The 24956-nt window shown below is 42.7% G+C and overlaps 1 protein-coding gene across 23 annotated transcripts in view; it reads right to left on the bottom strand.

The window, feature by feature from the left end:
• Window positions 1–24956, bottom strand: part of ptprsa (protein tyrosine phosphatase receptor type Sa) — a 421887-nt gene that overhangs the window by 124365 nt on the left and 272566 nt on the right. For 15 of the 23 annotated variants that reach the window (XM_045697360.1, XM_045697368.1, XM_045697369.1 and 12 more), the window contains 6 exons: window positions 23062–23172; window positions 20556–20567; window positions 10354–10623; window positions 9588–10169; window positions 9201–9337; window positions 8853–8997 (listed from right to left, as the gene is read on the bottom strand). In XM_045697360.1, the coding sequence (XP_045553316.1) occupies window positions 8853–8997; window positions 9201–9337; window positions 9588–10169; window positions 10354–10623; window positions 20556–20567; window positions 23062–23172 (1257 nt within the window). The remainder of the gene's footprint in view (window positions 1–8852; window positions 8998–9200; window positions 9338–9587; window positions 10170–10353; window positions 10624–20555; window positions 20568–23061; window positions 23173–24956) is intronic. The other 8 variants (XM_045697367.1, XM_045697372.1, XM_045697373.1 and 5 more) reach the window with 1 other exon arrangement.

Genomic DNA, 24956 nt, shown 5'->3' with positions numbered 1-24956 from the left:
TTACAAGTCACAAAAACCGTCTGCATCATACGTACCTGGCTTCCTTCAAATAGTAACTTTTTAAGACTTTCTTACCAGCAGCACCTACCTACAGAGTGATCTCACGCTGAGGCAGTGAGTTACAACCCTCTCCCTCCACATTAGTGTGTTAAAAAATACAGACACGTCAAATTTACATTTTGCACGTTTTAGTTATTTAACAGACACTGTTATCCAGAGGGACTTACAGGAGTTATGTGCCTTGCTTAAGAGCACATCAAAATATTTTTCACCTAGTCAGCTTGGGGATTTGAACCAACAACCTTTCGGTTACTAGCCCAACACACTTAACCACTAGACTACCTGCCGCCTTATCAACTGTGCTTTGTAACTGGTCAAATCGGTCTGTTTAGTTAGGTCGTTTTGGACTCTTTTGGGTTGCTAAGAGGGAGAGAGTTGGCTCTGTGCTGTAGCCAGGACTGCATTATCCTCTTGTATAACTTGGGCCGGAGGGAGGGTCCACAAGACAGAGGAATGGGAGCATTTGGGGAAAAACTACACCCACCTGGTTCTGTGTTTCTGCATTTGACCTTCGGAAAAGGACACAGTTCATTTTTTTTTACAGTAACTTTTTGCTCAGAGAATCCCATTTCATATCTTCCCCACCTGTGCACCGGTTTTGTAAACAACACAAAGAACACATATGTAAGACTTGTGCTGCTGCATTCATTAAGGTTAATGCTGTGGTACTCTCGCTAACAGAGTAGCCTGGAGAAGGCAGGAGGTCTTTACGATCAGTGGACAGTCTCAGTCAACAAAATATAAGAACAGACTATTATTTTTGGTGTCTAACAAAAATATATGGAAATGTCTGCTCTACCCAAAATTACAACCAACTGATTGCAGAATTACCGCAAAAATGAAAGAGGATAATGAAGGGGGAGAAAGTAAGGAACTTGTCTGTCGGCCCTGCATTAAAGACCAAAATTGGTTAAAAAAAATGGTGATCAATAAAAAAGTATACCAAGTATACCACTCATTAAAATGCAAATCAATTTATAACATATTTGACATGCGTTTTTCTGGATATTTTTTGTTGTTATTCTGTCTCTCACTGTTCAAATAAACCTACCATTAAAATTATAGACTGATCATTTCTTTGTCAGTGGGCAAACGTACAAAATCAGCAGGGGATCAAATACTTTTTTCCCTCACTGTATGCACGCACCACTTTCCCTATTTTTATTTTTTTCATTTCATGTCACCAATTTGGACTATTTTGTGTATGTCCATTACATGAAGTCCAAATAAAAATCCATTTAAATTACAGGTTGTAATGCAACAAAATAGAAAAAACACCAAGGGGGATGAATACTTTTGCAAGGCACTGTATTTATAAAAATATATATATGGGGGTTTGGAAATGATGCAGACAATTACATTGATAGAAGCCACAATCTATCTGCCATATTAAAGCTGATCTACCCCCCCCCCCCAAAAAAAAGTATAATCTTTGTATCAACAGCGAATGCTCAGCGATCAATCTATGTGAAGAGAGAAGTTGTGGAATCTGACAGGGCTGGAGCTATTGTACCACGCAGACCCGTAAGACCAGATAAACTTAAGACAGGCAATGTGCATAGCTATGTGTTTCGCCTCGGCTCCTACACATGCCCAGTGGTGGAGATTATGGAAACTAGAATTACAGGATGGAACTCTGGTGATGCTTCACTTTCAGTAGGTCTTTTGAAGTATATTTTAAAAGCCTGTATGAAAGCTATATTGATTTGGCATATCATTAGCTATGTCTGTGGAGATATCGCCACCAGATTTTAAGTCTGCTATAATGTGAATGGAAGCTTGGGGAGATGGGGTTTGGGTTGGTAGAGGCTTTATAATTGACTGCAAACACCCACCTGCTTCAATAGTGCCTGCTTCCAACATAAGCTCGTCCACAAGTCATAGGTCTGTGGCTAGTCAATCAATGACCGCCACGGATCAAATTGCTGTCGCATTCAGTCAGTGAGTGTGATTACACAATGCGCCCGTTTTGTTTTATTTTTTTCCTCAATGTCAGAGTAGTATTTGTCACCATTACAGAATTAATCCGACTCCATGCCTAATGGCCACGTTCGTACAAATATTCCAATATAGAAAAACCTTCAGCAATTACAGTAAGTGGGGGACTAAATGCGGGGATTTAGAATCTGCCACTTTAATTTGAGCGATAACACTCCACTGGTTGCTGTCAGCTTCAAGGTATAATCTAAATGTGTAACAAAGCCTGACACTCCAGAGGTCTCCCTATAGCTCCTCGGCAAAGCGCCAAATAAATTCTGACGCTATGAAATGGGATTCTTATCTGTCATCTTAGGGCCCTTCACTCTCCCCTCTGCCAACCTCCCGTAAAAACACCCACCCCGGGGGTCCAGCCTGCCCCCGTTACTGTGTCTCTTGTTGAGGGAGATATGGGGAGCTCCCGGTCTCTGGTGTGTGGACCCTCCACGGCCGCTTCTGAACGGTTGTCTCATAGGTGTCTCAACCTTGTCTGACTGGGGCAGCGTGTCCCAGGGGCCATACATCTGACTGGGGGACATAGCTGCCCACAGGACCAATATAGGACCACAGGACCAGTATAGAACCACAGGACCAATACAGGACCAGTACAGGACCAGTACAGGACCAGTACAGGACCACAGGACCAGTATAGGACCAGTACAGGAACAGTACAGAATCACATGACCAGTAAAGGACCACAGGACCAGTATAGGACCAGTATAGGACCACAGGACCAGTATAGGACCAGTACAGGACCAGTATAGGACCACAGGACCAGTATAGGACTAGTACAGGACCAGTATAGGACCACAGGACCAGTATAGGTCCAGTACAGGACCAGTATAGGACCACAGGACCAATATAGGTCCAGTACAGGACCAGTATAGGACCACAGGACCAGTACAGGACCAGTACAGGACCAGAACAGTACAGGACCAGTATAGGACCAGTATAGGACCAGTACAGGACCAGTACAGGACCACAGCACCAGTACAGGACCACAGGACCAGTATAGGTCCAGTACAGGACCAGTATAGGACCACAGGACCAATATAGGTCCAGAACAGGACCAGTATAGGATCACAGGACCAGTATAGAACCAGAACAGGACCAGTATAGGACCACAGGACCAGTATAGGACCAGTACAGGACCAGTATAGGACCACAGGACCAATATAGGACAAGTACAGGACCAATATAGGACTGTAGGACCAATATAGGACCAGTACAGGACCAGTACAGGACCAATATAGGACCACAGGACCAATATAGGACCAGTATAGGACCACAGGACCAATACAGGACCAGTACAGGACCACAGGACCAGTGTAAGACCACAGGACCAGTACAGGACCAATATTGGACCAGTATGTTTTTCTTAGCCCAAAATAAGTTGACTGAGATACAGTTAAATCGATCTGTTTGGAGTCAGATATTGCAGATTTCAGATCAAATACAGTAACTGATTTCAAGAACTATAAGGTTCTATCTGCAAAATATGATTTTGAGATAATTGGCTTTAAAGTTCTTAAGACTCATTGGTTTGAATGGCTTAACAGGGTGATTTGGGGGAGTACTATATAGGTAGAGAAACATTGAACAGAACAAGGCTAATGTCAATAACTACATTTTGACTAAAATGCAGATAGAACCTTATAGTTCCAAGCTCTTGATTTCTTGAAGCTAAAGTGTAGGTGAGGAGTCGGGAGAGAACTCCTCTGCTGTGGGTTTTCACTGGTCTTTAGTGGCAGAATGGTCCCCATGACAATGGCCCCTGGTCACGCCACACGGACTGAACACAAAGTCAACGCTCTGAGAGGACATGTACACTGTTCCAGAGAAAATAGACAGAATGGAAAAAAGGAGAGGATTGTCTTTCGTTTTCACTTCACTTGGTTGGCAAAGAGGTCCAGTCTGCCGAGTAACGCAAGGGTAACGGCTACCATTTTCTAGTGTCTCCCATCCTAATGGTCTTTTTCCTAACATGTCATTAGAGTACAAACACATCTAAATGTGTTTGAGCAGCAAGCCCAGTCCAGCCACTGGTAAGCAAGGTTCCCTCATTATACTGTAGCCTGCACAAGTGTGTGTTGTGTATAGGGAGAAATCTCATGCTGCTCCAATGAGGTGTGTGTTTATAATGACAGTGTCTAGCAGCGCCACACTAAGGTAAATGGATTGTTAACAGGGGGAGGAAGAGGGAGATGAGGGCTGGCGGTCTAGGGCGTCGGTCATGTGTCTCAAAGCAGCCTCCCAGAATCTCTGGGTTGTTTTAAGAATGGAACAATCTGATGATTGGTTTTGCCTTTTTTGCGATGGACGGACTCACAGTACACTCTTAACTTTACTTTATGTACATCTCCATTACAGCCAAAGTAGAGTAGCTTTGTCTTCTAGATAGCAGGCACTTTAGGGTGTGTGTGTGTGTGTGTGTTACACGGCAGACTAATAGTGAACTCAGCTTTTCTGTGCTTTTCCTGACATGTATGAGTAAGCAAACCACAGACATGTTGTATAAATATTTAACCATTTAATTTATGGATACGAATATTTACCCATTTCATGTATGGATATGAATATTTAACTATTTAATTTATGGATACAACTATTTAACCATTTCATGTACGGATATGAATATTTAACCATTTAATTTATGGATATGAATATTTAACAATTCCATGTATGGATATGAATATTTAACCATTTCACATATGAATATGAATATTTAACCATTTCATGTATGGATATGAATATTTAACCATTTCACATATGAATATGAATATTTAACCATTTCATGTACGGATGTGAATATTTAACCATTTCGCATATGGATATGAATATTTAACAATTTCATGTATGGATGTGAATATTTAACCATTTCATGTATGGATATGAATATTTAACCATTTCACATATGAATATGAATATTTAACCATTTCATGTACGGATATGAATATTTAACCATTTCACATATGAATATGAATATTTAACCATTTCATGTATGGATATGAATATTTAACCATTTCACATATGAATATGAATATTTAACCATTTCATGTATGGATATGAATATTTAACCATTTCACATATGAATATGAATATTTAACCATTTCATGTATGGATGTGAATATTTAACCATTTCGCATATGGATATGAATATTTAACAATTTCATGTATGGATATGAATATTTAACCATTTCACATATGGATATGAATATTTAACAATTTCATGTACAGATATGAATATTTAACTATTTAATTTATGGATACAACTATTTAACCATTTCATGTACGGATATGAATATTTAACCATTTAATTTATGGATATGAATATTTAACCATTTAATTTATGGATATGAATATTTAACCCTTTCACATATGGATATGAATATTTAACAATTTCATGAATGGATATGAATATTTAACCATTTCATGTATAGATATGAATATTTAACAATTTCATGTATGGATATGAATATTTAACCATTTCACGTATGTATATGAATATTTAAGTATAATGGAAGTAGACATCTAAGTTTTGTTGTGCCTAAGAACATCCCTTAGCAGTGGTATATTGGCCATATTCCACACCCCCTCGGGCCTTATTGCTTAAGTAGGTCACAGGGTCGTTGCTATGGGTTACGGCAGACTGGACCACCTGTACCAAACAAACACTTACCTCAAATGCATCCACTAGGTCATGTTTTTGTTTTGTTCTTTTGTGATGTGGTGTGAAACACAGTTTTGTTTTGACTGTCCGAGTTTGTAACTTTTCTGACCTCTTTGATGTGAAGCCCGTTGGCTTTTTCTGACACCTACTTCAGAAGGGACTTGTGAGACGAGTGGCTGGCTGTACACGAGCAGCCGTTGGCTAAGAGAAGTGACTCATATCCCTGGACCCTAACGACAGAGCTCAAGGGGTTGAAAAGAGGAGACCCTCAGCACAAGCAGAAACTCCAGGAGATACTTACTCTAGTTAAATGGATAAAGTTTGGAAATTATATCGCTAAGTGGTGTATGCTGCAGCTGTTGTGGTGGCTGCATTGGACTTGGGTTCACATTAGAACCCAACCGCCAGCAAAAATTTTGCAAGCTGCATCCTGATGTAATGTGAGCCGTATGGTTTTGAAAAACCTGAAGAACAAAATACAAAAAATAATCTAAAATTGACTCAACGAAACAAGAGGAAGGAAACAAAGTAAGCAAGGTGATGTCAAGCCATTCCAAGGAGAGCTTTTGTTCCATTTTAGACAAGGGGAACAAGTTACAGAGACAGCAATGGAGGGACAGACAAGGAGAGAGAGAGAGAGAGAGAGAGAGAGAGAGAGAGAGAGAGAGAGAGAGAGAAGTGTATCCGGAGAGAGAGGGGAGTGAATCCGGAGAGAGAGAGAGAGAGAGAGAGAGAGAGAGGGAGGAGTGTATCCGATACAATCCGCTTGCAGCTTACTGTTCTAGAAAACAATGCAAGACATACATAGACAGACAGACAGGCAGCGATACCCACAAACAGAGATGGATGTACATATATAGGTAGGGCCATGCCTGATGTGGCCATTGATCAAGGATGCGGTGACAGAATGCCAACAGCACACCCAGGGGACACGATGGAGTGTTTCATGCAACTGGTGTCCCATCAGTGATTCAGCAGCACTGTCTGAGTAGCTGCCCCCATCACTATCAACATAAATGTGAAGTGGTTATCCCACAGCCCTACACCCCCAACAAGGGGGCACAGCCAACACGTTTCACTGGTAGAAACAGAAAATGTGTTAAAAGAGGTCTCCTCCCACTACCATGGCTTTCTGATGGCCAACCCCAGTCAAAGTTCTTCATTGTAAACCCCTTAGGAATCGGACCGAGGAAACAACAACTCCAACCTATTCTTAAATTAAGCATCCACGTACATTACTGAAATGATAATGCAATTGTGTGGCCTATCATTACATGGATGCTGTATGATTAATACACTAATTTGATCAAGGCTAGGGAATACACATATTTGAGCAATGCTCAATGATCTGGACAATTGATCTATAGTAATTTACTACCCTCTACCCCAACAAAGGCTGCCCTGATCCATCCATAATCCAAGCAAATCCAGCTACACTGTCTGAGTTCTTCAGAGATTAAAGCCTTCAAGTGGAACTGACAGCATTTTACCAATATGAAATATTTTTCAAATCTATTCATTTACACCCCGAGGAAGAATATGACACTTTTTAAAACATTTTCTAACAAGCGAGAACTTAGATATGGTCATTTTGTGAATGACGAATAGTAAGGCATTTGTGAAAATTCTATAGCAATATAAAGTGGGAAAATAGCCTGCGTTTGGACAATTAATAGACACTGCAGTAAATAAAGCCTAATAACAACATCTGTCTTGTCCAGTACCGGAGTCTACACAGACCGGTGTGCCATAGCCAATCAGAGCTACAGTAGGCTATGCAAATAAGCCAAATGCTACACGGTCCTGCCATCATTCACTTTAAACTGGACTGTGTGTGTTTATAGGCAGTTAGCAACAGCATGACTTTAGATCATTAGAACGCCTTATTAAACCTCAACACATAACTCAAATATTTCTATACAGTATGTAACCCCCTAAGAAAGTCTGGAGACTTACGGGAGAATATACATGTAATGTACTGCCAGCTCCACAGTCCTCAAACAACATTGAATATTCGATTAGGTAAGCCATCAGTTCTCTCCTGCACATACTGTTTGCCATGATGTTACTTGTGTGGGGTTATTTTTTTAGCAAGCAGTGTTTCAATTATTTAGATGTGTTCCTGGCATCTGGGATTTTTTTTTTTTTTTTTACAGGCCACTGTTGATCAGCTTGAATTAATTCAGGATGTGGGGCCTATGAGGTGCAGTGAAGGCTTCTGATTGGAGGGTTTTGCTGCCTGTCCTCTGAATCCCACTCCCACCTCACCCCTCTCTACACTTGGTTCAGCAGAAAGCCATGGCAGTCACTGCCCACTGGGCACAGACGTCAACGGAGTTTTGATTTACATTTTGGTTAAGAGTTGTTTGAAAAAAAATAGAAATCGGCCTTAAGTCAATTGCTTTTTGCAAATTCAATTAGTTTTTAACGTTGATTCAACATCATCACATTGATTTTTGGGGGTTAAAATTACGTGGAAACAACATTGATTCAACCAGTTTTTGCCCAGTGGGTGGGGAGTTTTGTTTTGTGTCTCAGTCATGTGGGTTAAAGTGAAAGTGGACTTTCTGTTGACAAAGGAAAACCAAATATGAACAGAAGTGAAAGGAAAATAAAGAAATTGAGAAACATTGACCGGTTTGTTTGACAATGGAGGATAAATTGCATCATAGTTAGCACCATGACATATAAACCCAGGTTGGAAAATAATAAACTCTGAAGGTAAAAAACGGTTAAAGATCATCACACCTTTTTGCATTTTCTAAGGTAACCCTTATCCTGCTGAAGAACAACAAGTAAAGTTATTTTTGTCAGGTTGAAGTCTTTGGGAGTAATCATCATTGTTCCCAAACCATTAAATCACATGTTTCAATAGATGATCTGCATAGTATTGAATCAAGAAAGTCATTATAAAACAGAATCAGGTGATGAGAACTTCCACATCAAGGCAACAATGGAGACACTTCCTTTAATTCCATGCTTCTAGCCTGGAGCCAGGAATAGTTCATGTCTTCACAAAACACCTGCATGATTAAAGGTCACCAGAAGACACAAATACATTGTTGACCCCTGCACCACAGACTCCCATCAGCCCGCCCACAGCCCACACAGAGGACACGGAGAAGAGAGCAAAAGGACTACATACTGGCTTGCAAGGTTTTCTGGGATATTTCGTTGGTGAAGGCTCCGATGCCTTTGTTGGAAATGGCAGCCAGAGAGAAGTAGTACTCCGTGTTTGCCCGCAGACCCTCAACGACGTATGAAGCAGTGGGGCCGAAAGTTTTGGTCACCTGTTGGTGGAGAAAAGTGAGGCATGCTTTTGACTGAAATTTTATATCACTGGAGCTTACTGTACCTCATGTTTGTTCCTTTTTGCACCTTGTTCGTTGAACACCTTTCCTCAAACAGTGTGTTCTATGAGTTCTAAAAGGCAAAAGCTTGGTCAACACTCTTCCCACAGCTCACTTTTAACAAAAGAACAACCATATCTTACCTGGCTGCCAAAACTGCCCTCTTTGTACCGAAGTTCAAAGCTGATGATCCCCTCTTTCTGGAAGGCAGGTTCCCAGGTCAACTCCATGCTTGTGTCGGACACAGCACCAACCTGGAACTTTGTTGGCTGTCCGGGGACTATGACAGACAAAGAGAAATGGAATTAGTGACAGTGATCATTGCAGTGAACCCTCCTTTTTACATTTAAGTCATTTAGCAGACGCTCTTATCCAGAGCGACTTACAAATTGGTGCATTCACCTTATGATATCCAGTGGAACAACCACTTTATATGGACTTTCAACTACATTACAAAATCATAAACGGATCACTTGTGGTAAAACCACACAGAAATTGTTGATAGGAAGGGTTGAACCCAGAACCCTAACCTCCTTGCAGCACTTTGACGTGGATGGGGTCGGAGAAGGGCCCGTCGCCCACCGAGGTAAAGGCCAGGACACGGATGGTGTAGGTCTCAGATGCCACCAGGCTCTGGATGGTGGTGATGATGCTATCCTGGACATTATGGATCTGCCATAGGCTCATGGGCTGGGACGGGTCCATGGTGTAGTACACCCGGTACCCTTTGATCTGTCCATTGGGCTCCTCAGGCTCGTCCCAGCGCACCATCATGGTGTTCTGGGAGATGATCCGGGCCTGGATGTTGCGGGGCGGACTGGCCGGGGCTTGTTCCCCGGTCCGGGTCTCCACCGGCTCACTGGGGGGGCCCTGGCCGATGGTGTTAAAGGCCGAGACGCGGATCTCGTACTCTGTGTTGGGGTAGAGGCCCCCAATGCTGTATCGCGTAGTGGTGATGCCATCCATGGTCTCAAACTTGCTGTCGGGAGACTTGGCGCGGTACTGGATGATGTAATAGGACACGGGGTCCGGGTTGCCCGAGTCCCAGGTGATGGTGACACTGGTGGCCGTGGTCTCGGTCACCATTGGGGTGCCTGGGGGCTTGGGCAGGGCTGTGGGAAGTCAGGGGGGGGGGTGAAGAGGAACTTATAAAATTACTCAGATGCAGACATATAACTATCATTAAGATGCCACATCATAACACATCTCAATGCTGGTTTTTTTCCCGACCACAGCACTAGTACTAGTAGCCTAGAAGAATCTCTGTGCCCCCCCCTCCCCCCTCCCCCCTCTTACACTTGACGGTGATCTGCGCCACCGCCTCGATGATGCCCAGACTGCTCATGGCCACGCATGTGTAGTTGGCAGACTCTCGCACGCTGTTGAGCTCCAGAACATTCCGACCCACCGGCATCTCGTCTTCCGGCGTCAGGTCCTCTGAGTTGAGCATCCATTTGACATATGGCATGGGCGACCCCACCGCCACGCAGGTGATGTTCACACTGCCACCTGGCATCATCTCGTGACTGGTCGGTGGGATAGAAAAGCGAGGGGGCACGCGACGGACTGGGAGTGGGGAGGAGGGAGGGATGAGGTGGAGGGAGGGAGTCAAAAAGAGAGAGAGAAAAAGAGGTAACAAGACAGGCTGATAAAAAATGGACCCTTTCAACGGCATCCACTACATCCACAGAGAGAATCACGGTTCAAGACAACTGAAACTCAACTAAATCTAATACGTTTCTCTACTACGCACTTTCCAAAGTAACAACAATAAAAAATATGAATAATGAGAAGGAACTGAACTAACAAGAACTGCTTCAACAACAATATAGATTGACATTAAAGCAACGATTCATAGCAACAAGGTTCCATTGACCAAAATTTGACCCATCACAGCACAATTAAAGACACAAAAATCTATTATGAGTTTCTCATCTTTGAAAACTGACCTACTGACAGAATATGTTTCTACAATGTGGAGTTAACATCCATGAAGAAAGAGTGTAATGTTTGAGGGAGTACTGTATGATCGATGCCATACAGTAAACAGAAACTTCCTGTCCTCTCAGCCACTCAAAGCAAACCAGGAAGTTGGCCATTATAGGCCCCTCCCACGGCACAGGAAGAATAGGACATTTCTCCCATAGTATTCTATGGATAGTGGTTATAGTTGGAGTTGGCGCCACATGCATCTGATTGATAAACAGGCTCGTGCTCTTAGCTCTAATTGTATCTGCAAGCTATGGCTAAAGATGAGAAACTTTAATCAGATTTTTGTGGTTTAGGGTAGATCCACTGGACAAAGCCTTTTTAAGATCTGACACGGTCCCATTGATAGATGCAGCTATCAGTCCCACAGACAGCATGCATAATAGACTGAGGTAAATCAAGGAGTAAACAATACATAACAAAACCAGATATAAAATTGAGATAGAATGCATTGAGGAATATAACTCAAGGGTCGCTAGCATGCCCAGACAAAGACGATTGGAGAGGAAAAGATACATATCTGATAAAGGATAGAACGCGCGCAAGGAATTAAGAAAGAGAGACAAAGAGAGAAAAAGGAGGGGCGGGAGGGAGGGGGGGGACCCACTTCAATGCTGTGTAAGCTTCTTTTTTTTTCTCTCGAGACAATGTTACCTAATGTGACAGTTGGCACATTGTTACATTGCAGTCCTGGCAGAAGTAAAACAAAATAGGTATAGAGAGGAACAGCTAGTCAGTCTATTAGAGGACATAAAGAGACAGCTGTAGATCTAGAGAGGAACAGCTAGTCAGTCTATTAGAGGACATAAAGAGACAGCTGTAGATCTAGAGAGGAACAGCTAGTCAGTCTATTAGAGGACATAAAGAGACAGCTGTAGATCTAGAGAGGAACAGCTAGTCAGTCTATTAGAGGACATAAAGAGACAGCTGTAGATCTAGAGAGGAACAGCTAGTCAGTCTATTAGAGGACATAAAGAGACAGCTGTAGATCTAGAGAGGAACAGCTAGTCAGTCTATTAGAGGACATAAAGAGACAGCTGTAGATCTAGAGAGGAACAGCTAGTCAGTCTATTAGAGGACATAAAGAGACAGCTGTAGATCTAGAGAGGAACAGCTAGTCAGTCTATTAGAGGACATAAAGAGACAGCTGTAGATCTAGAGAGGAACAGCTAGTCAGTCTATTAGAGGACATAAAGAGACAGCTGTAGATCTAGAGAGGAACAGCTAGTCAGTCTATTAGAGGACATAAAGAGACAGCTGTAGATCTAGAGAGGAACAGCTAGTCAGTCTATTAGAGGACATAAAGAGACAGCTGTAGATCTAGAGAGGAACAGCTAGTCAGTCTATTAGAGGACATAAAGAGACAGCTGTAGATCTAGAGAGGAACAGCTAGTCAGTCTATTAGAGGACATAAAGAGACAGCTGTAGATCTAGAGAGGAACAGCTAGTCAGTCTATTAGAGGACATAAAGAGACAGCTGTAGATCTAGAGAGGAACAGCTAGTCAGTCTATTAGAGGACATAAAGAGACAGTTATAGTAGCTAGAGAGGAACTATCAAAAACAGGAGAAAAAGGAGGTAGATGAAGAGCTGGGGGAAAGGTACAGCACAACAAATGTCCAGGATGGGAGAGAATTGGGGGTAGTTGGAATGGTCATATAAAGTTGATCATGGGGTTGAGAGTGGGGAGAGGGTTAGGTTGGGTAATAGTTTGTGTTTATGTGAGTATGCATAGTATATCTACATGTGTGTGATACATGTGCGTGTGTGTGTGTGTGTGTGTGTGTGTGTGTGTGTGTGTGTGTGTGTGTGTGTGTGTGTGTGTGTGTGTGTGTGTGTGTGTGTGTGTGTGTGTGTGTGTGTGTGTGTGTGTGTGTGTGTGTGTGTGTGTGACACACTGTGTATGAGGCTATGGGACTCATGCAAGAAAGGTCCAGAGGGAGAGAGAGAAGTAAAAAACTAAAACGATGGAGAATATGCTGAGACTCAGACTTAGAGACAGACGGACAGAACGGGAGGATAAGGAGATGGGACACGAGGCAGAACAGAACAGACCCGAGCAACAAGACTGCAGACTGAAGGAACAGACAAACAAGACACTGATGGGCAAGATAATGTACTGTAGGTAGGGGAAGGAAGAAGGGGAGAGGGTAAGGGAAGGTAGGAGAGGGTAGGGGAGGGTAGGAGGGGAGAGGGTAGGGAAAGGTAGGAGGGGAGAGGGTAGGGGAAGGTAGGAGGGGAGAGGGTAGGGGAAGGTAGGAGGGGAGAGGGTAGGGAAGGTAGGAGAAAAGAGGGTAGGGGGAGGAAGGAGGCGAGAGGGTAAGGGAAGGTAGGAGGGAGAGGGTAGGGGGAGGTAGGAGGGGAGAGAGTAGGGGAAGGTATGAGCGGAGAGGGGAGGGGAGGGGAAGGTAGGAGGGAGAGGGTAGGGGGAGGTAGGAGGGAGAGGGTAGGGGAAGGTAGGAGGGGAGAGAGTAGGGGAAGGTAGGAGGGAGAGGGTAGGGATAGGTAGGAGATAGAGGGTAGGGGGAGGTAGGAGGGAAGAGAATGGGGAAAGGTAGGAAGGAGGGGCGAGGGTAAGGGAGGTAGGAGGGGAGAAGGTAGAGGAAGGTAGGAAGGGAGAGGGTAGGGGAGAGAAGAAGGAGAGAGGGTAGGGGGGGTAGGAGGGGTTAGGGAAGGTAGGAGGGGAGATGGTAGAGGAAGAGGAGGGGACAGTAAAAAGGGAGAGGGTAGGGATAGATAGGAGGAGAGAGGGTAGGAGGGGGTAGGCGAAGGTAGAAGGGGAGAGGGTAGAAGAAGGAAGGAGGGGAGAGGGTAGGGGAGGAGGAGGGGACAGTAGAAGGGGAGAGAGTAGGGTTAGGTAGGAGTGGAGAGGGTAGGGGAAGGTAGGAGGAGAGAGGGTAGGGAAGAGGTAGAAGGAGAGAGGGTAGGGTAAGGAAGGAGGGGAGAGGGTATGGGTATGGGTAGATGAGGGGACTGTAGAAGGGGAGAGGGTAGGGCTGGTAGGAGGGGAGAGGGTAGGGGGAAGGTAGAAGGAGAAAGGGTAGGGGGGAGGTAGGAGGTGAGAGGGTAGGGAAAGGTAGGAGGGGAGAGGGTAGGGGGAAGGTAAGAGGAGAGAGGGTAGGGAAGAGGTAGAAGGAGAGAGGGTAGGGGGAAGGTAGGAGAAGAGAGGGTAGGTCAGAGGTAGGAGGAGAGAGGGTAGGTGGGAAGGTAGAGGAGGAAAGGGTAGGGGTAAGGTAGGAGGAGAGAGGGTAGGGAAGAGGTAGGAGGAGAGAGGGTAGGGTAAGGGTAGGATGAGAGAGGGTAGGGAAATGGTAGGAGGAGAGAGGGTAGGAGGAAGGTAGGAGGAGAGAGGGTAGGGCAGAGGTAGGAGGAGAGAGGGTAGGGGGGAGGGGTAGGAGGAGAGAGGGTAGGGAAGGTAGGAGGAGAGAGGGTAGGGGTAAGGTAGGAGGAGAGAGGGTAGGGGGGAGGGGTAGGAGGAGAGAGGGTAGGGAGAAGGGGTAGGAGGAGAGAGGGTAGGGGGAAAGGGGTAGAAGGAGAGAGGGTAGGGGTAAGGTAGGAGGAGAGAGGGTAGGGAGAGGGGTAGGAGGAGAGAGGGTAGGGGTAGGTAGGAGGAGCAAGGGTAGGGATAAGGTAGGAGGAGACAGGGTAAAGAGACTGATTCTGGCCAAAGTAAATAAAAACATGTCTCAAAGTGGGTTTGAGGTCTCACACACTGGGGCTTCAAATCAGAGATTCAACTGCCCCCCCTCATCCCCAGGCTTGTTGCCAACAAAAACCAGGGGTGCATAAAGGTTAAGGGGGGGGAGGAGGGGGTATAGAGGAAAAATGCCATTCCTAACACACCGTGTCGATTCAAATGGGATTCATTCAATCATAGTATCGGATAACCTTGACTGTTTTTCCACGAGGGAGAGCACCATTCAAGCTTACAGCACACTTCCTCTAAAAGGATTTACCTGTTTGTGTACACCACCGAGCGTGCATTTCAATAAAGTAACTCTGGGCTGTGATCTTTAATACATAAACCAAGCCTGTGCACAAGGAGACATCCAAGAAATGTTTATCTCTATTTCTCAGAATCTGAACTGTAGAATCTACCGCAATTGATTGGTCACAGAATCACGGAGGTATCTCCCCTTTTACAGTAAGTGTAAAAATAAATGAATAATCCATTCACTCACATTAGTATCGTCTCCGTTGGGTGATAATCATATTATCCCAAACACCCACACCAGTGCTCTTCCAGACTACCTTAGAAAAACCTCTCTAACTCACTGACAATGTCAATTGCTACTGTTGACCAGCGTGTCACAACCCGACCTAGAGGTCAAGGTGCTCTATTCAAATGATGTGGCCGTAAGTCCTGGTTACTACACATTTCCCTTCAAGATAACTTTTTTTTTTGTGAATTACTTTGTGTTTAGTTATAGTAAAATAGGTAACTCAAATGCATTATGTAAAAAATAGAACAAATTAAGCTTAACACCTTTGCACAGTTTAAGACAAGAATAACTATTTCCAAAATTGTCTCCTATTTGCGAAAAGAACGAAAAGAAAGTAGGCACCATATTCACAACAAGTGGCAATCACAACGCTAACAAAAGGCTGGCATAATATTGTCTTTCATAACAGGTCATGACTGAATCACAACCAACCCTTCACTTATATCAACAGAAATGACTTTGTTAAGGAGGCAGGAGAGGAGATAGTCAGAACAATGTCATATCTGTTGTCATAACTGTTATGGATTTTTATCATGATCCCCTGTTCTGTCCTGGTACGTATGATGGCACTCTTATGACAGACGTTTTGTAGTGCACTTCAAGTAAAGTATTGGCCATAGCCCTAATCTAATCCCTCCCCAAAAAGTACTTATTGAAGAACAAAGGTGAAAGGTCAGCCCATTCTTCACACAGACATGCATGGGTGTGGGTGTGACAGATCAACAAGGCCCGACACAAGAGAACCAGTACAGTCCAAACATGTCACCCAAGCCCATACAAGCATGCCATTCACAATCTAGCATGGTGTGGGACACACTCAAAATCAAAGAAAAGGAAATCCAACTTAAAATATACAAAAAACATTGAGTCTTAACAGTATAGCCAACATCACAGTGTGTGGGTGTGTTCTTCAAGGCTCTGTATTTTTTTTTTGGGGGGGGGGGACTCACGGCCACTTAAAAACCATTGCCAAATTCGAAACACTTGAATATTAAATAAGTCAATTTACAAGGGAAGTCTAATTAGGTTTAATTGTAAGGACATTGGAATAGGAGAACACCAGTTTGGGTTTTGACAGTTCTGTTCTCTCCCTTGGGGTGCGAAGGTCAGACAATGGACCAAGCATTGGTGGTTGAGTGAATGAGTTTTTTTTTTACCTTTCACCCTTGGCCACCACTTCTAAGGTTCTACTGTTCTAATATAGGTCTTTCCCCCGGAACAATGGTATAACAATCTCCTTTTAAGTCTTTCAAGCATGCGTAAAAGGAACAACCATCTAAGTTCTAATCCAATGCATTTATGTAGCCTCGGATAAATTCTGATTGGTTCTACCCTCAGAATGTCTCCAGGATATCTGTTTAAACAAAGCATCATTAGTTCAAGGTCAGACAATAAACTGCAGCTTGGTTATATTCTATACATCTTGAGATGGGTAGGCTGACAGTAGCAGACAAAGCTGTTTCAGTTGGTTGACATTTCCATCTCAAGTCAATGCCTCACCCCACTACCATTACCTTGATGTAGTACTGTATACGAAATGAGTATGGGATAGAGTGGAGTGGACGGCTTTATCATGCACTTGGCACTGTAAGCTCTCTCTCTCTCTCTCGCTCTCTCGAGCAAACAATAGAGTGTGATGTGGGGAATGCTGCTCTTTCTCTGTGATGCTACCCTTTAGAAACACAAACCTAGCAACAACGAAAAATAAAGAAATAAAGAATCCCAATTGCATTGACACGTCTCCTTATTCACAAAGACCAGGAGCCCAACAGGCACATATAGACTAGTGATCAAAATATACCACTGATTTGGACTACTATTTCAAGCCCCAATGTGGTGAGAAATACAACTCAAAAGGTCTTACAGTGGACGAAGGTGAAGAAGCAGTCGAGAGAGAACGCCAGAGTACTGAGCTAACTCTAAGTGGGGCCGGAGTTCAGTGACAAAATGGAGGTCAGAAGGCAGCGGACATTATCGGCCATTTTGGTGAGGCAGTTTGTCCTGCCCCAAAATGAAGAAGGGGGAAGCCAAAATAATGTGTGGCCTTTAGTGTCACCTTGAAGCTGAGATTACACCCTCTCGGTGCCTGAGGACACAGGCGTGATATGGAGATTCTGAAGTTACAAGCGTGGAGCAAGACCGAGCACATTTACATAGAAACCACATGGGGCTGCCTACACCTTGGCTGAAGCAATGCTATGGCTGGCTCATCAAAATGGAGATTATTACATGAGGGATACTGACAGAAATCCTGGCTGGATATCTGATAATAGCAAACAGGAGGTTCAGAAGATTTTATAGTGCCTGACTATTCCATCGTCTTACAGATGGAAGACAAGCAGCCAAATTATAAATGCAGATAGGTCTCAGCTTGGCCGTGAATTAGTCAGATTGGAAAGACTATAGAAATTAGGTCCAAAACTGGGAGTAAATTGATCCCTGTTTTGTGCTGCAAAATACGCATTTCTTAATTTATACAGGGCTCCAAGGATACAGATATATGTGTGGTTTGAAGGGGGGGACATCATCTCCAGGACTCCTTTAAACAAAAATGGCTGGCTTCCACAATAGCCAGCGAGAAAATAAGGTGTAATCTAGCTTTCTTTCCCAACAGTTAAACAGAAATGCACAGCAGGACATGCAAGCACATTCAAAACAAGGCAGGCATCATAGTAGGACTGCAACATTCACATGCAGTCAGCACAGCACAGTGTTCCTGCATCATTGACAATGTGGATGAAGTTTTTATAACATTTCTCCAGACACTAACTACAGACCAACTACATTAATATGTAGATATCAATATAGGTCTGCAAAAAAACAAAACGAACACAATTGAATCATCGGCTACTTGTTAAAGGGCTCACTTGTTAAATTTCCTTCAGTGGGATCATGTCATAGTTTGAGGACTCTATTCTGAGAGGACAACAATGGGAGAATATCGACCCTCCGGTATTCAAGGCATCAATTGGTACAATTGCTAATAGAGTGTCTATTTCTCACTAATTGGTGCAAGGTATAGTGGGAGCCGACAAACCCCTCATTTGTGTCTGAGACGAGTGAGGGCTCAAAAGAGATGATTATGTACATTTGCCTAATGAACTGTGTCGCTGTACGGACTTGAGATGGAGGATTTCTACGGCAGTGGTGGCTTAGTTGAGACAGGCGAGGAGAGAAGAGACACAAAAGGAGACCACACATGTTGAGAGCCCCCCGGCACAACAGTGTATGGGTCAACTATTGTGAGATGTCATTAATGCCTCAACTGCAACTTGTTGGTTCCACTGCCCACAGTAGTGTTAGGTTGAGGGGAGGGATACGGTACAGTATGTCATCAGGTTTGTCTAAAATAGTGGGCAGTACCGGACCAGGCCCTATCAGCAGCCTCTAAAGGCCTTTGTGATCACAAACACTAAACTAGGAAACTTAAAACTAATGACAACAAAAACCCAAGTCCTGGGAGACATGGCGAAGTGTTTCATTATTTATTCTTCCCCTTATCTGAGTTGGCGAGCGTACAGGCAGAGAGGTGACCCTCTGTCTCTCTGATGCAGCCTACAGTAAATGCCGGCCTGCATGGTTACACATGACCAGGGGAGAGTGCAGCCCTCCACTCTGTGACAATTTTTAAAGGGACTATTTTGTTGCAGTTGGAACGCAACGTGGGTCTGGACATGCTCTCGCAAACCCAGCAGGGCCACTTTACAGAGAGACAGAGCTCGTATTCTTGGGCCTAATCCTCAGGAGAGCCACATATAGACATCTAACGTGGAGAAAATATAAAAACATCATAGCTCTCAGAGGAGACAGATAGGGGAAGTCCGTGAGCAAGTCTGTCATCTCTTCTGCCTGAATGAGTGATATGCCTGATCGAACAAACTTGTTGAACCTCATGATTTCTGTCTCCCAACAACCCGGCTCTTGCCCAAAATCTATGTAATGTATTCATAAGCACTCTGGAGCTGTAAAATTTACAGGCAAGTTCACTGCAGTCAGTGACATGAGATTTAATACAGATCTGTCTCTGATTCATTTAAAAATCTGCTGCTCCAAAACCAGCACACACCGACTGTTACACTTTATGTTGAAAACTCCTTCAAAAGCTGATGGGAAGCTAGATTCAAGACACTCAATTTAGACACGAGCAAACAAACAGAGTTTGCATTGGTCTGCAATTAATTTCTCATTCTCTCCTCGCTATTAGATCAGGGCTTATAACGCAAACACATTAAAAAAAAATACAAAAACGCTCCGTATTTGTTTATGTCCAATTTGAGAACCATAAATTGCCCTGCCTTGCATCAATCTGAAAATCAATTCAGACATGCTGAAAAGGTGACGAAATGAATAATAAAGCTGAGTTTGATTGAATCTACCGAATGCTGAAGGACAGGCAGCAGTCAGGCGACAAACCAAATGTGTCTGATTGCCTTCATTGGAAAATAAAAAACCCATGCAGAAGTCATTATATATATCGGCTATTGATCTTCATGATACTGTAAAAGGCACCTGGAAATCTCCACCGAAACCCAATCTAGCCCAATCAGGTCTAATGTTCAGTAATGGATTGTTATAAGCAAGATGACAGGAACACTGGCTATGTTCACACTTATTATTACATCATAAAGGGATTCAAGAAGCAACAACTTTAACTAAGAAAAAAAACCTGACCACAAACAAAATAACCACAACTAACAATTTTTTGGAAGTTAAAAAACAGAACAAAACAATGGAACACACACACCAACACCACCACACAAAAAGGAGTAACTAAAAGAACAAGCAAACAGTAAACAGTGTGTGGGTAGCAGAAGAAGTAGAGAGAGTGAAACAAATTGCCCCCCCCCAAAAAAAAACCCAGGAAAGAATGCACAAAGAAAAGACAACGGCCAAAGGAATTCTGTTCAGGCATGCAAGCGTAGTTACATTCTCCCATCATGCATCAGGCCCTGTTATTTCCAAGTGGTACGTTTCCATGACAACAAGTGCAAGAAAGCTTTCAGAGCAGAAGCAATACCAAAGGATACCAACGAGAAAAGGCCCCACAATGCAAACTTAAAAGAAACAAAACCCGAACTAAACAGGTTTGTTTGAATAATTTCTTCTTTTGAATAAGAATAAAGAAAATTGTCCTTCAGAAATATTTAGCAGTTTTGATATAATTTGTTTAGAATTTCTTCAAATTAGTAATGAATCGAGCTTTGTAATAGATAAATAGATTTCAAATTTTCAACATTTTTTTTGTTATATGTGGGTAAAAAAAGTGAAAAAGAAAAAACACACCAACCTTCTCGAAGCTCTGAGGGATGAAAAGGGGTTGATGCAGAACACAATGACATGAGGAGAAGAGAAAAATAGGGGAAACAGAGAGAGAGTAAAAAAAGCCACCTCAAGGCGTTTAGCTGCAGCTACATTTCTCTTTGGTTTTTCCTCGGCTCTCTGTCTCTGCTATCAGTGACAGCCGTCTTTACGAAACTTGCCTGGCCACTTAAATAAGATTTGACCCAAAAACAAATCAGATTCACCCCAGTGGCCGCGCTGTTGCCTGTTAGGAAAAGTGGGCCACCACTGGAGTCAAATCAAGCGTATCATCATTATAAAAATTCACAAGCTCCTTAGCCACCCAGGGTGGGCATATTTGCTTTCATTAGAGAAGGAAAGAAAATACAGAGAAAATAAAGAAAAACAATGAAACAACCCAAGGTAAAAAATTAAATAACCAATAGGACACAATTTGTGCTTAAATTAGCAGCTACAGTATAAAATATATTTACTTCAACCAGGTGGTTATGAACAAGCCAAAACGTGACATTTTGACAATGGACATGTCTGTGGCTACAGTCTTCTAAACAACTACTGCAAATACTGATATTGGGTAATGTTCACTTGAGGTTTGATCCCTACTGGAGCTGCTAATTTCAAGTGCAATTTGATTTGTGAACAAAACATACTAGTCAACATCAAATATTAGAATTGATTGATAAATAAATTAAAACCAAAAAGAGACAGTTGATACAATCACAAATAACATGTGTGGATACATCTCGGTCTTCTGTACTGACCGTCCTGGGCTTTTAGGAAAATAAAAAGGTACTGTTGCTTTTGGGAATCGCCTCAGTTACTGGAACTAAGCTTGGTCTGAGGACACGATGTCCATTTTGACTATAGAACTCTTCTATACATTCTAAGATTACACAATGTTCCCAATACATGTTTGTTTATCACACCAGTGGGTCTTCTATTCTGCCACAGAGGACATACGCTGCTTGACTCCGAGTACCAAAGCATCACAAAGACTGCACGGCCACTTAGAAATGCAGTCCAGTATCTTAAGCACTTAAAAATTCTTAACATATTGTATTTTTTTGCAGGACGTAACATATCATGCGAAATAAATGACGTAGTACACAATTGTGCACCATTTTTGGGGAGCCATTTTGGCTTGTGAGCACTACTTTCAAAACTACTGGCTGAGATTATAAAAAAGCTTTAAGATGGACCTTTAATGGGGCTCCCGAGTGGTGCAGCGGTCTAATGCACTGCATCTCAGTGCTAGAATCCAGGCCGTGATTGGGAGTTCCGTTGGGCGGCGCACAATTGGCCCAGCGTCATCCGGGTTTGGCCGGTGTAGGCCGTCATTGTAAATAAGAATTTCTTCTTAACTGACTAGCCTAGTTAAATAAAGGTTAAATAATAATAGTTACAGAAGAGTGGTAATATTGCATTAGTAACAGCAATAATGAAAAGGCAGCTCCCTGACCCATTTTATAATGTAAGACTTGTGAATTATTTAGTGGGAACAAAGTTATCTGGTACACTGCCGGTACAAACTGAGCAGATATGTAAGGCATCTTTTTTAATATGCACAAAATAAATAACACATGTCTAAAGATGCATCTGCCTCGACAGGGATTCATTGTCTTTTAGCGTTAGTGGTAGGGAGTAACTTTTGTCTTCATCGCCTGTTTTGTAAGAAACTGAAATGTTTCCTCAGATTCATTTGTTCTTCATATCTTCACAATTTCAGAACATAGCCCTTTAAATGACATATTTTTAAGGCAAAATTCCAAAATAGTCATGTGGGAATTCTATCAATGGATAAAAGAAGAACAAGTACAGAACAAGTCATTGTTTCTACTTGTTTCTACTATAGCGGTGCTGTAGGCATCTTACTGCAGTTCAAAATCTTTTTTCTCCATCTGAAAGGAAGACTGGGGTTGACATTTTGATTGGTCTGCACTAGGCTTTGCGACCCAATCAAAATCAGACTTACCGTCATATTCCTGTGCCTGAAAATTTAATCACATGGGCTGTTTACAGCAAACACATTTAAAAGCCTACTACAACTTTCACACACGTACTTGACAAATGACTGACCACGTACTTGCTGGTCATAAAAGCATCCCTTTTCTACGTTGTAGCTGCTATTTAGGGTAGATGGGGCTTTCAGAGAGGGAGCATATCAAGAGTAAAAGATACCAATTTGAACTAAACATTATAACGGGGAGGGTTAGTTGGCGGGATACAGTTCAACACTCTCCACCATCACTGCAAGTTAAATTAACATTTACGGGGAACAATACTGGTATCAATGTCACAATAATTATATTATTAAGTCAGATTTGTCTACACAATAGTGTCCTATTTTAAGTTAAGGACTTGTATTTCCCCCCTGGTCAACATTTGTTAACATTTTACTTCGTAGTGCACTCAGACTGAGCTTCCCTCTGGCAGCCATTTTTTGTCAACGGAGTAGAAGGTTTTCTGGCCTCCGGCACCTTGTTGCACCCTACCTCGCACATATAGGTTAGCAGGGGATGAGTAACGCACGCCTTCCACGTTAGACGCCACACACTCGTACTTCCCCTGGTCCGTCTCCTCGCTGTTCTCAATCTGCAGGGCGCCTGGGAAAGACAACACCCGACAAAGACAAGGAGAGAAAGACAGAGAGAGAGAAAGAGAAGAAGAGGGAGGGGAATAACAGTATTAGTAATTCCATAATGGCAGGAGAGTCAGAAACCTTTTTAATGGAAAGTATCCCTCATACATTTCTCTAAATGTTTCTCCTAATACTAATGCATACTGCTGTGACAAGCAGCTTCCCATAATAATTACATTTGTGAAAAGTATACATTTGCTGTTAAATGTGGATGGAAAGGATACTCGGAAATGTTGTTCTCCTCAAACACCCAGGAGTGCCAGAGGTGTGATAGACAGGCTGCTGAGAGGCTAAGATTGAATGTGGATGGACACATTGAATTCACTGAAGGAGTGTAGGGGGTCATTAGCAGATCTCCAGACAAATGGTTCATCAGTTCATGTCCTGAAGTGCTCTGCTTAGCACAGCATTTCTATACTCGTTGCAGCCCCGCCACGGAAACAATAGCTAACATTAACCACGTTTCCATCCACAGTGTTAATGCAAGTAGTGCAAGACGTATCATTTTTTTTTTTAAATCACAGCAGGTGTGATGGAAACAGGAAGTGTAGGTACATTTTGATAATCGTTGACGGATAATTTGTTCGTTCGACGTGGTGGAATCTTTTTGTGTCTGTAAAATTAATTATGTGACAATTGCAATGGAAATTCCTTTATCAAATATTGATATAATAAACCTTCATGTCAAAGTAAACTTGGAATCATGCCAGGATATGCTATGTTGCAGGCTACTTCCACTACGATGTGGAAAAAACATTAAGGCAGATAAAATAAGTTATGACGAACTTCACGGTGGTTATGGCCTATATGATGAACGGTGATGAGCTTAATGCACATTTCCAATAAATATTGAGGGTTTTATTTGAATGCTTGTGACATGATGATTGATGTTGCTCTTTTCCATACTATTTATCGCAAACAATGTTGGGATAAAATATTTAGGTAATAGATTATGCATTAGGTGCATTTAACAATTAGGGTCCGGAATGTTAAAGCCAAATAGCTAATTTGTATTTGTAAACAATAACCAGAGCATTATTAGTTGAATTATTAGCGTGAAGCCGTTATTGGAGATGAATACGCCCTGTGTGGCCGGTGGGTACAGGAGGAGGAAAGGTTATTTGAGGGAGGAAGTCGGGCCTATGAGGAGGAGTCTTGATTAGATGGGGGAGTGGTATAGTATTTTTGACTGCACTTGCTCGCACTTACTCATATGATATCTTGAATTTACTGCACACAATAGCCTTCAATTATTGCACATATAAGGTATTAGAATTAGAGGAGTTATAAGGAACATGTTTATTTTCCCATCTTTTATATTAGAAAGTCTGTAAGTCTTATATGCTTGAACGAAGATGCATCCTTTTGTTTGTAAACTTGCAATCCAAAGTGCCACCCTGCCATCATCTCTGCGGACGCGCAGTAAAGCCTGCGGGGAGTGTGTGTCCGAAATAGCCCCTCTCTCGCCAGGGCAGTGGTCATATTTATTGGATGGAATAGAGAAAATATGCCACTACACCATCGGTAGAGTTGTTAATGCGATGAAAACACATTGAACTTCTGCTTTTTATTCAATACATAGAAACTTAAGCCCCAAAAAAGTATTTTGATGTGCTCTCCGTCATCACGCACAGCAATTTATCCGCAACAAGTCAGTTTGATGGAAACACCTTGTGGCATAATGTGCACATTTTTTAAATATTCACATGAAAAACTGTTGCTAATTGGATGGAAACCTAACTAGTGAGA

This window comes from Salmo salar, chromosome ssa16 (genome assembly GCF_905237065.1).
Source record: "Salmo salar chromosome ssa16, Ssal_v3.1, whole genome shotgun sequence".
Classification (NCBI taxonomy): Eukaryota; Metazoa; Chordata; class Actinopteri; order Salmoniformes; family Salmonidae; genus Salmo; species Salmo salar.
Note: the sequence above shows the minus strand (reverse complement) of the source record. Positions and strands in the feature narration are given on the sequence as shown.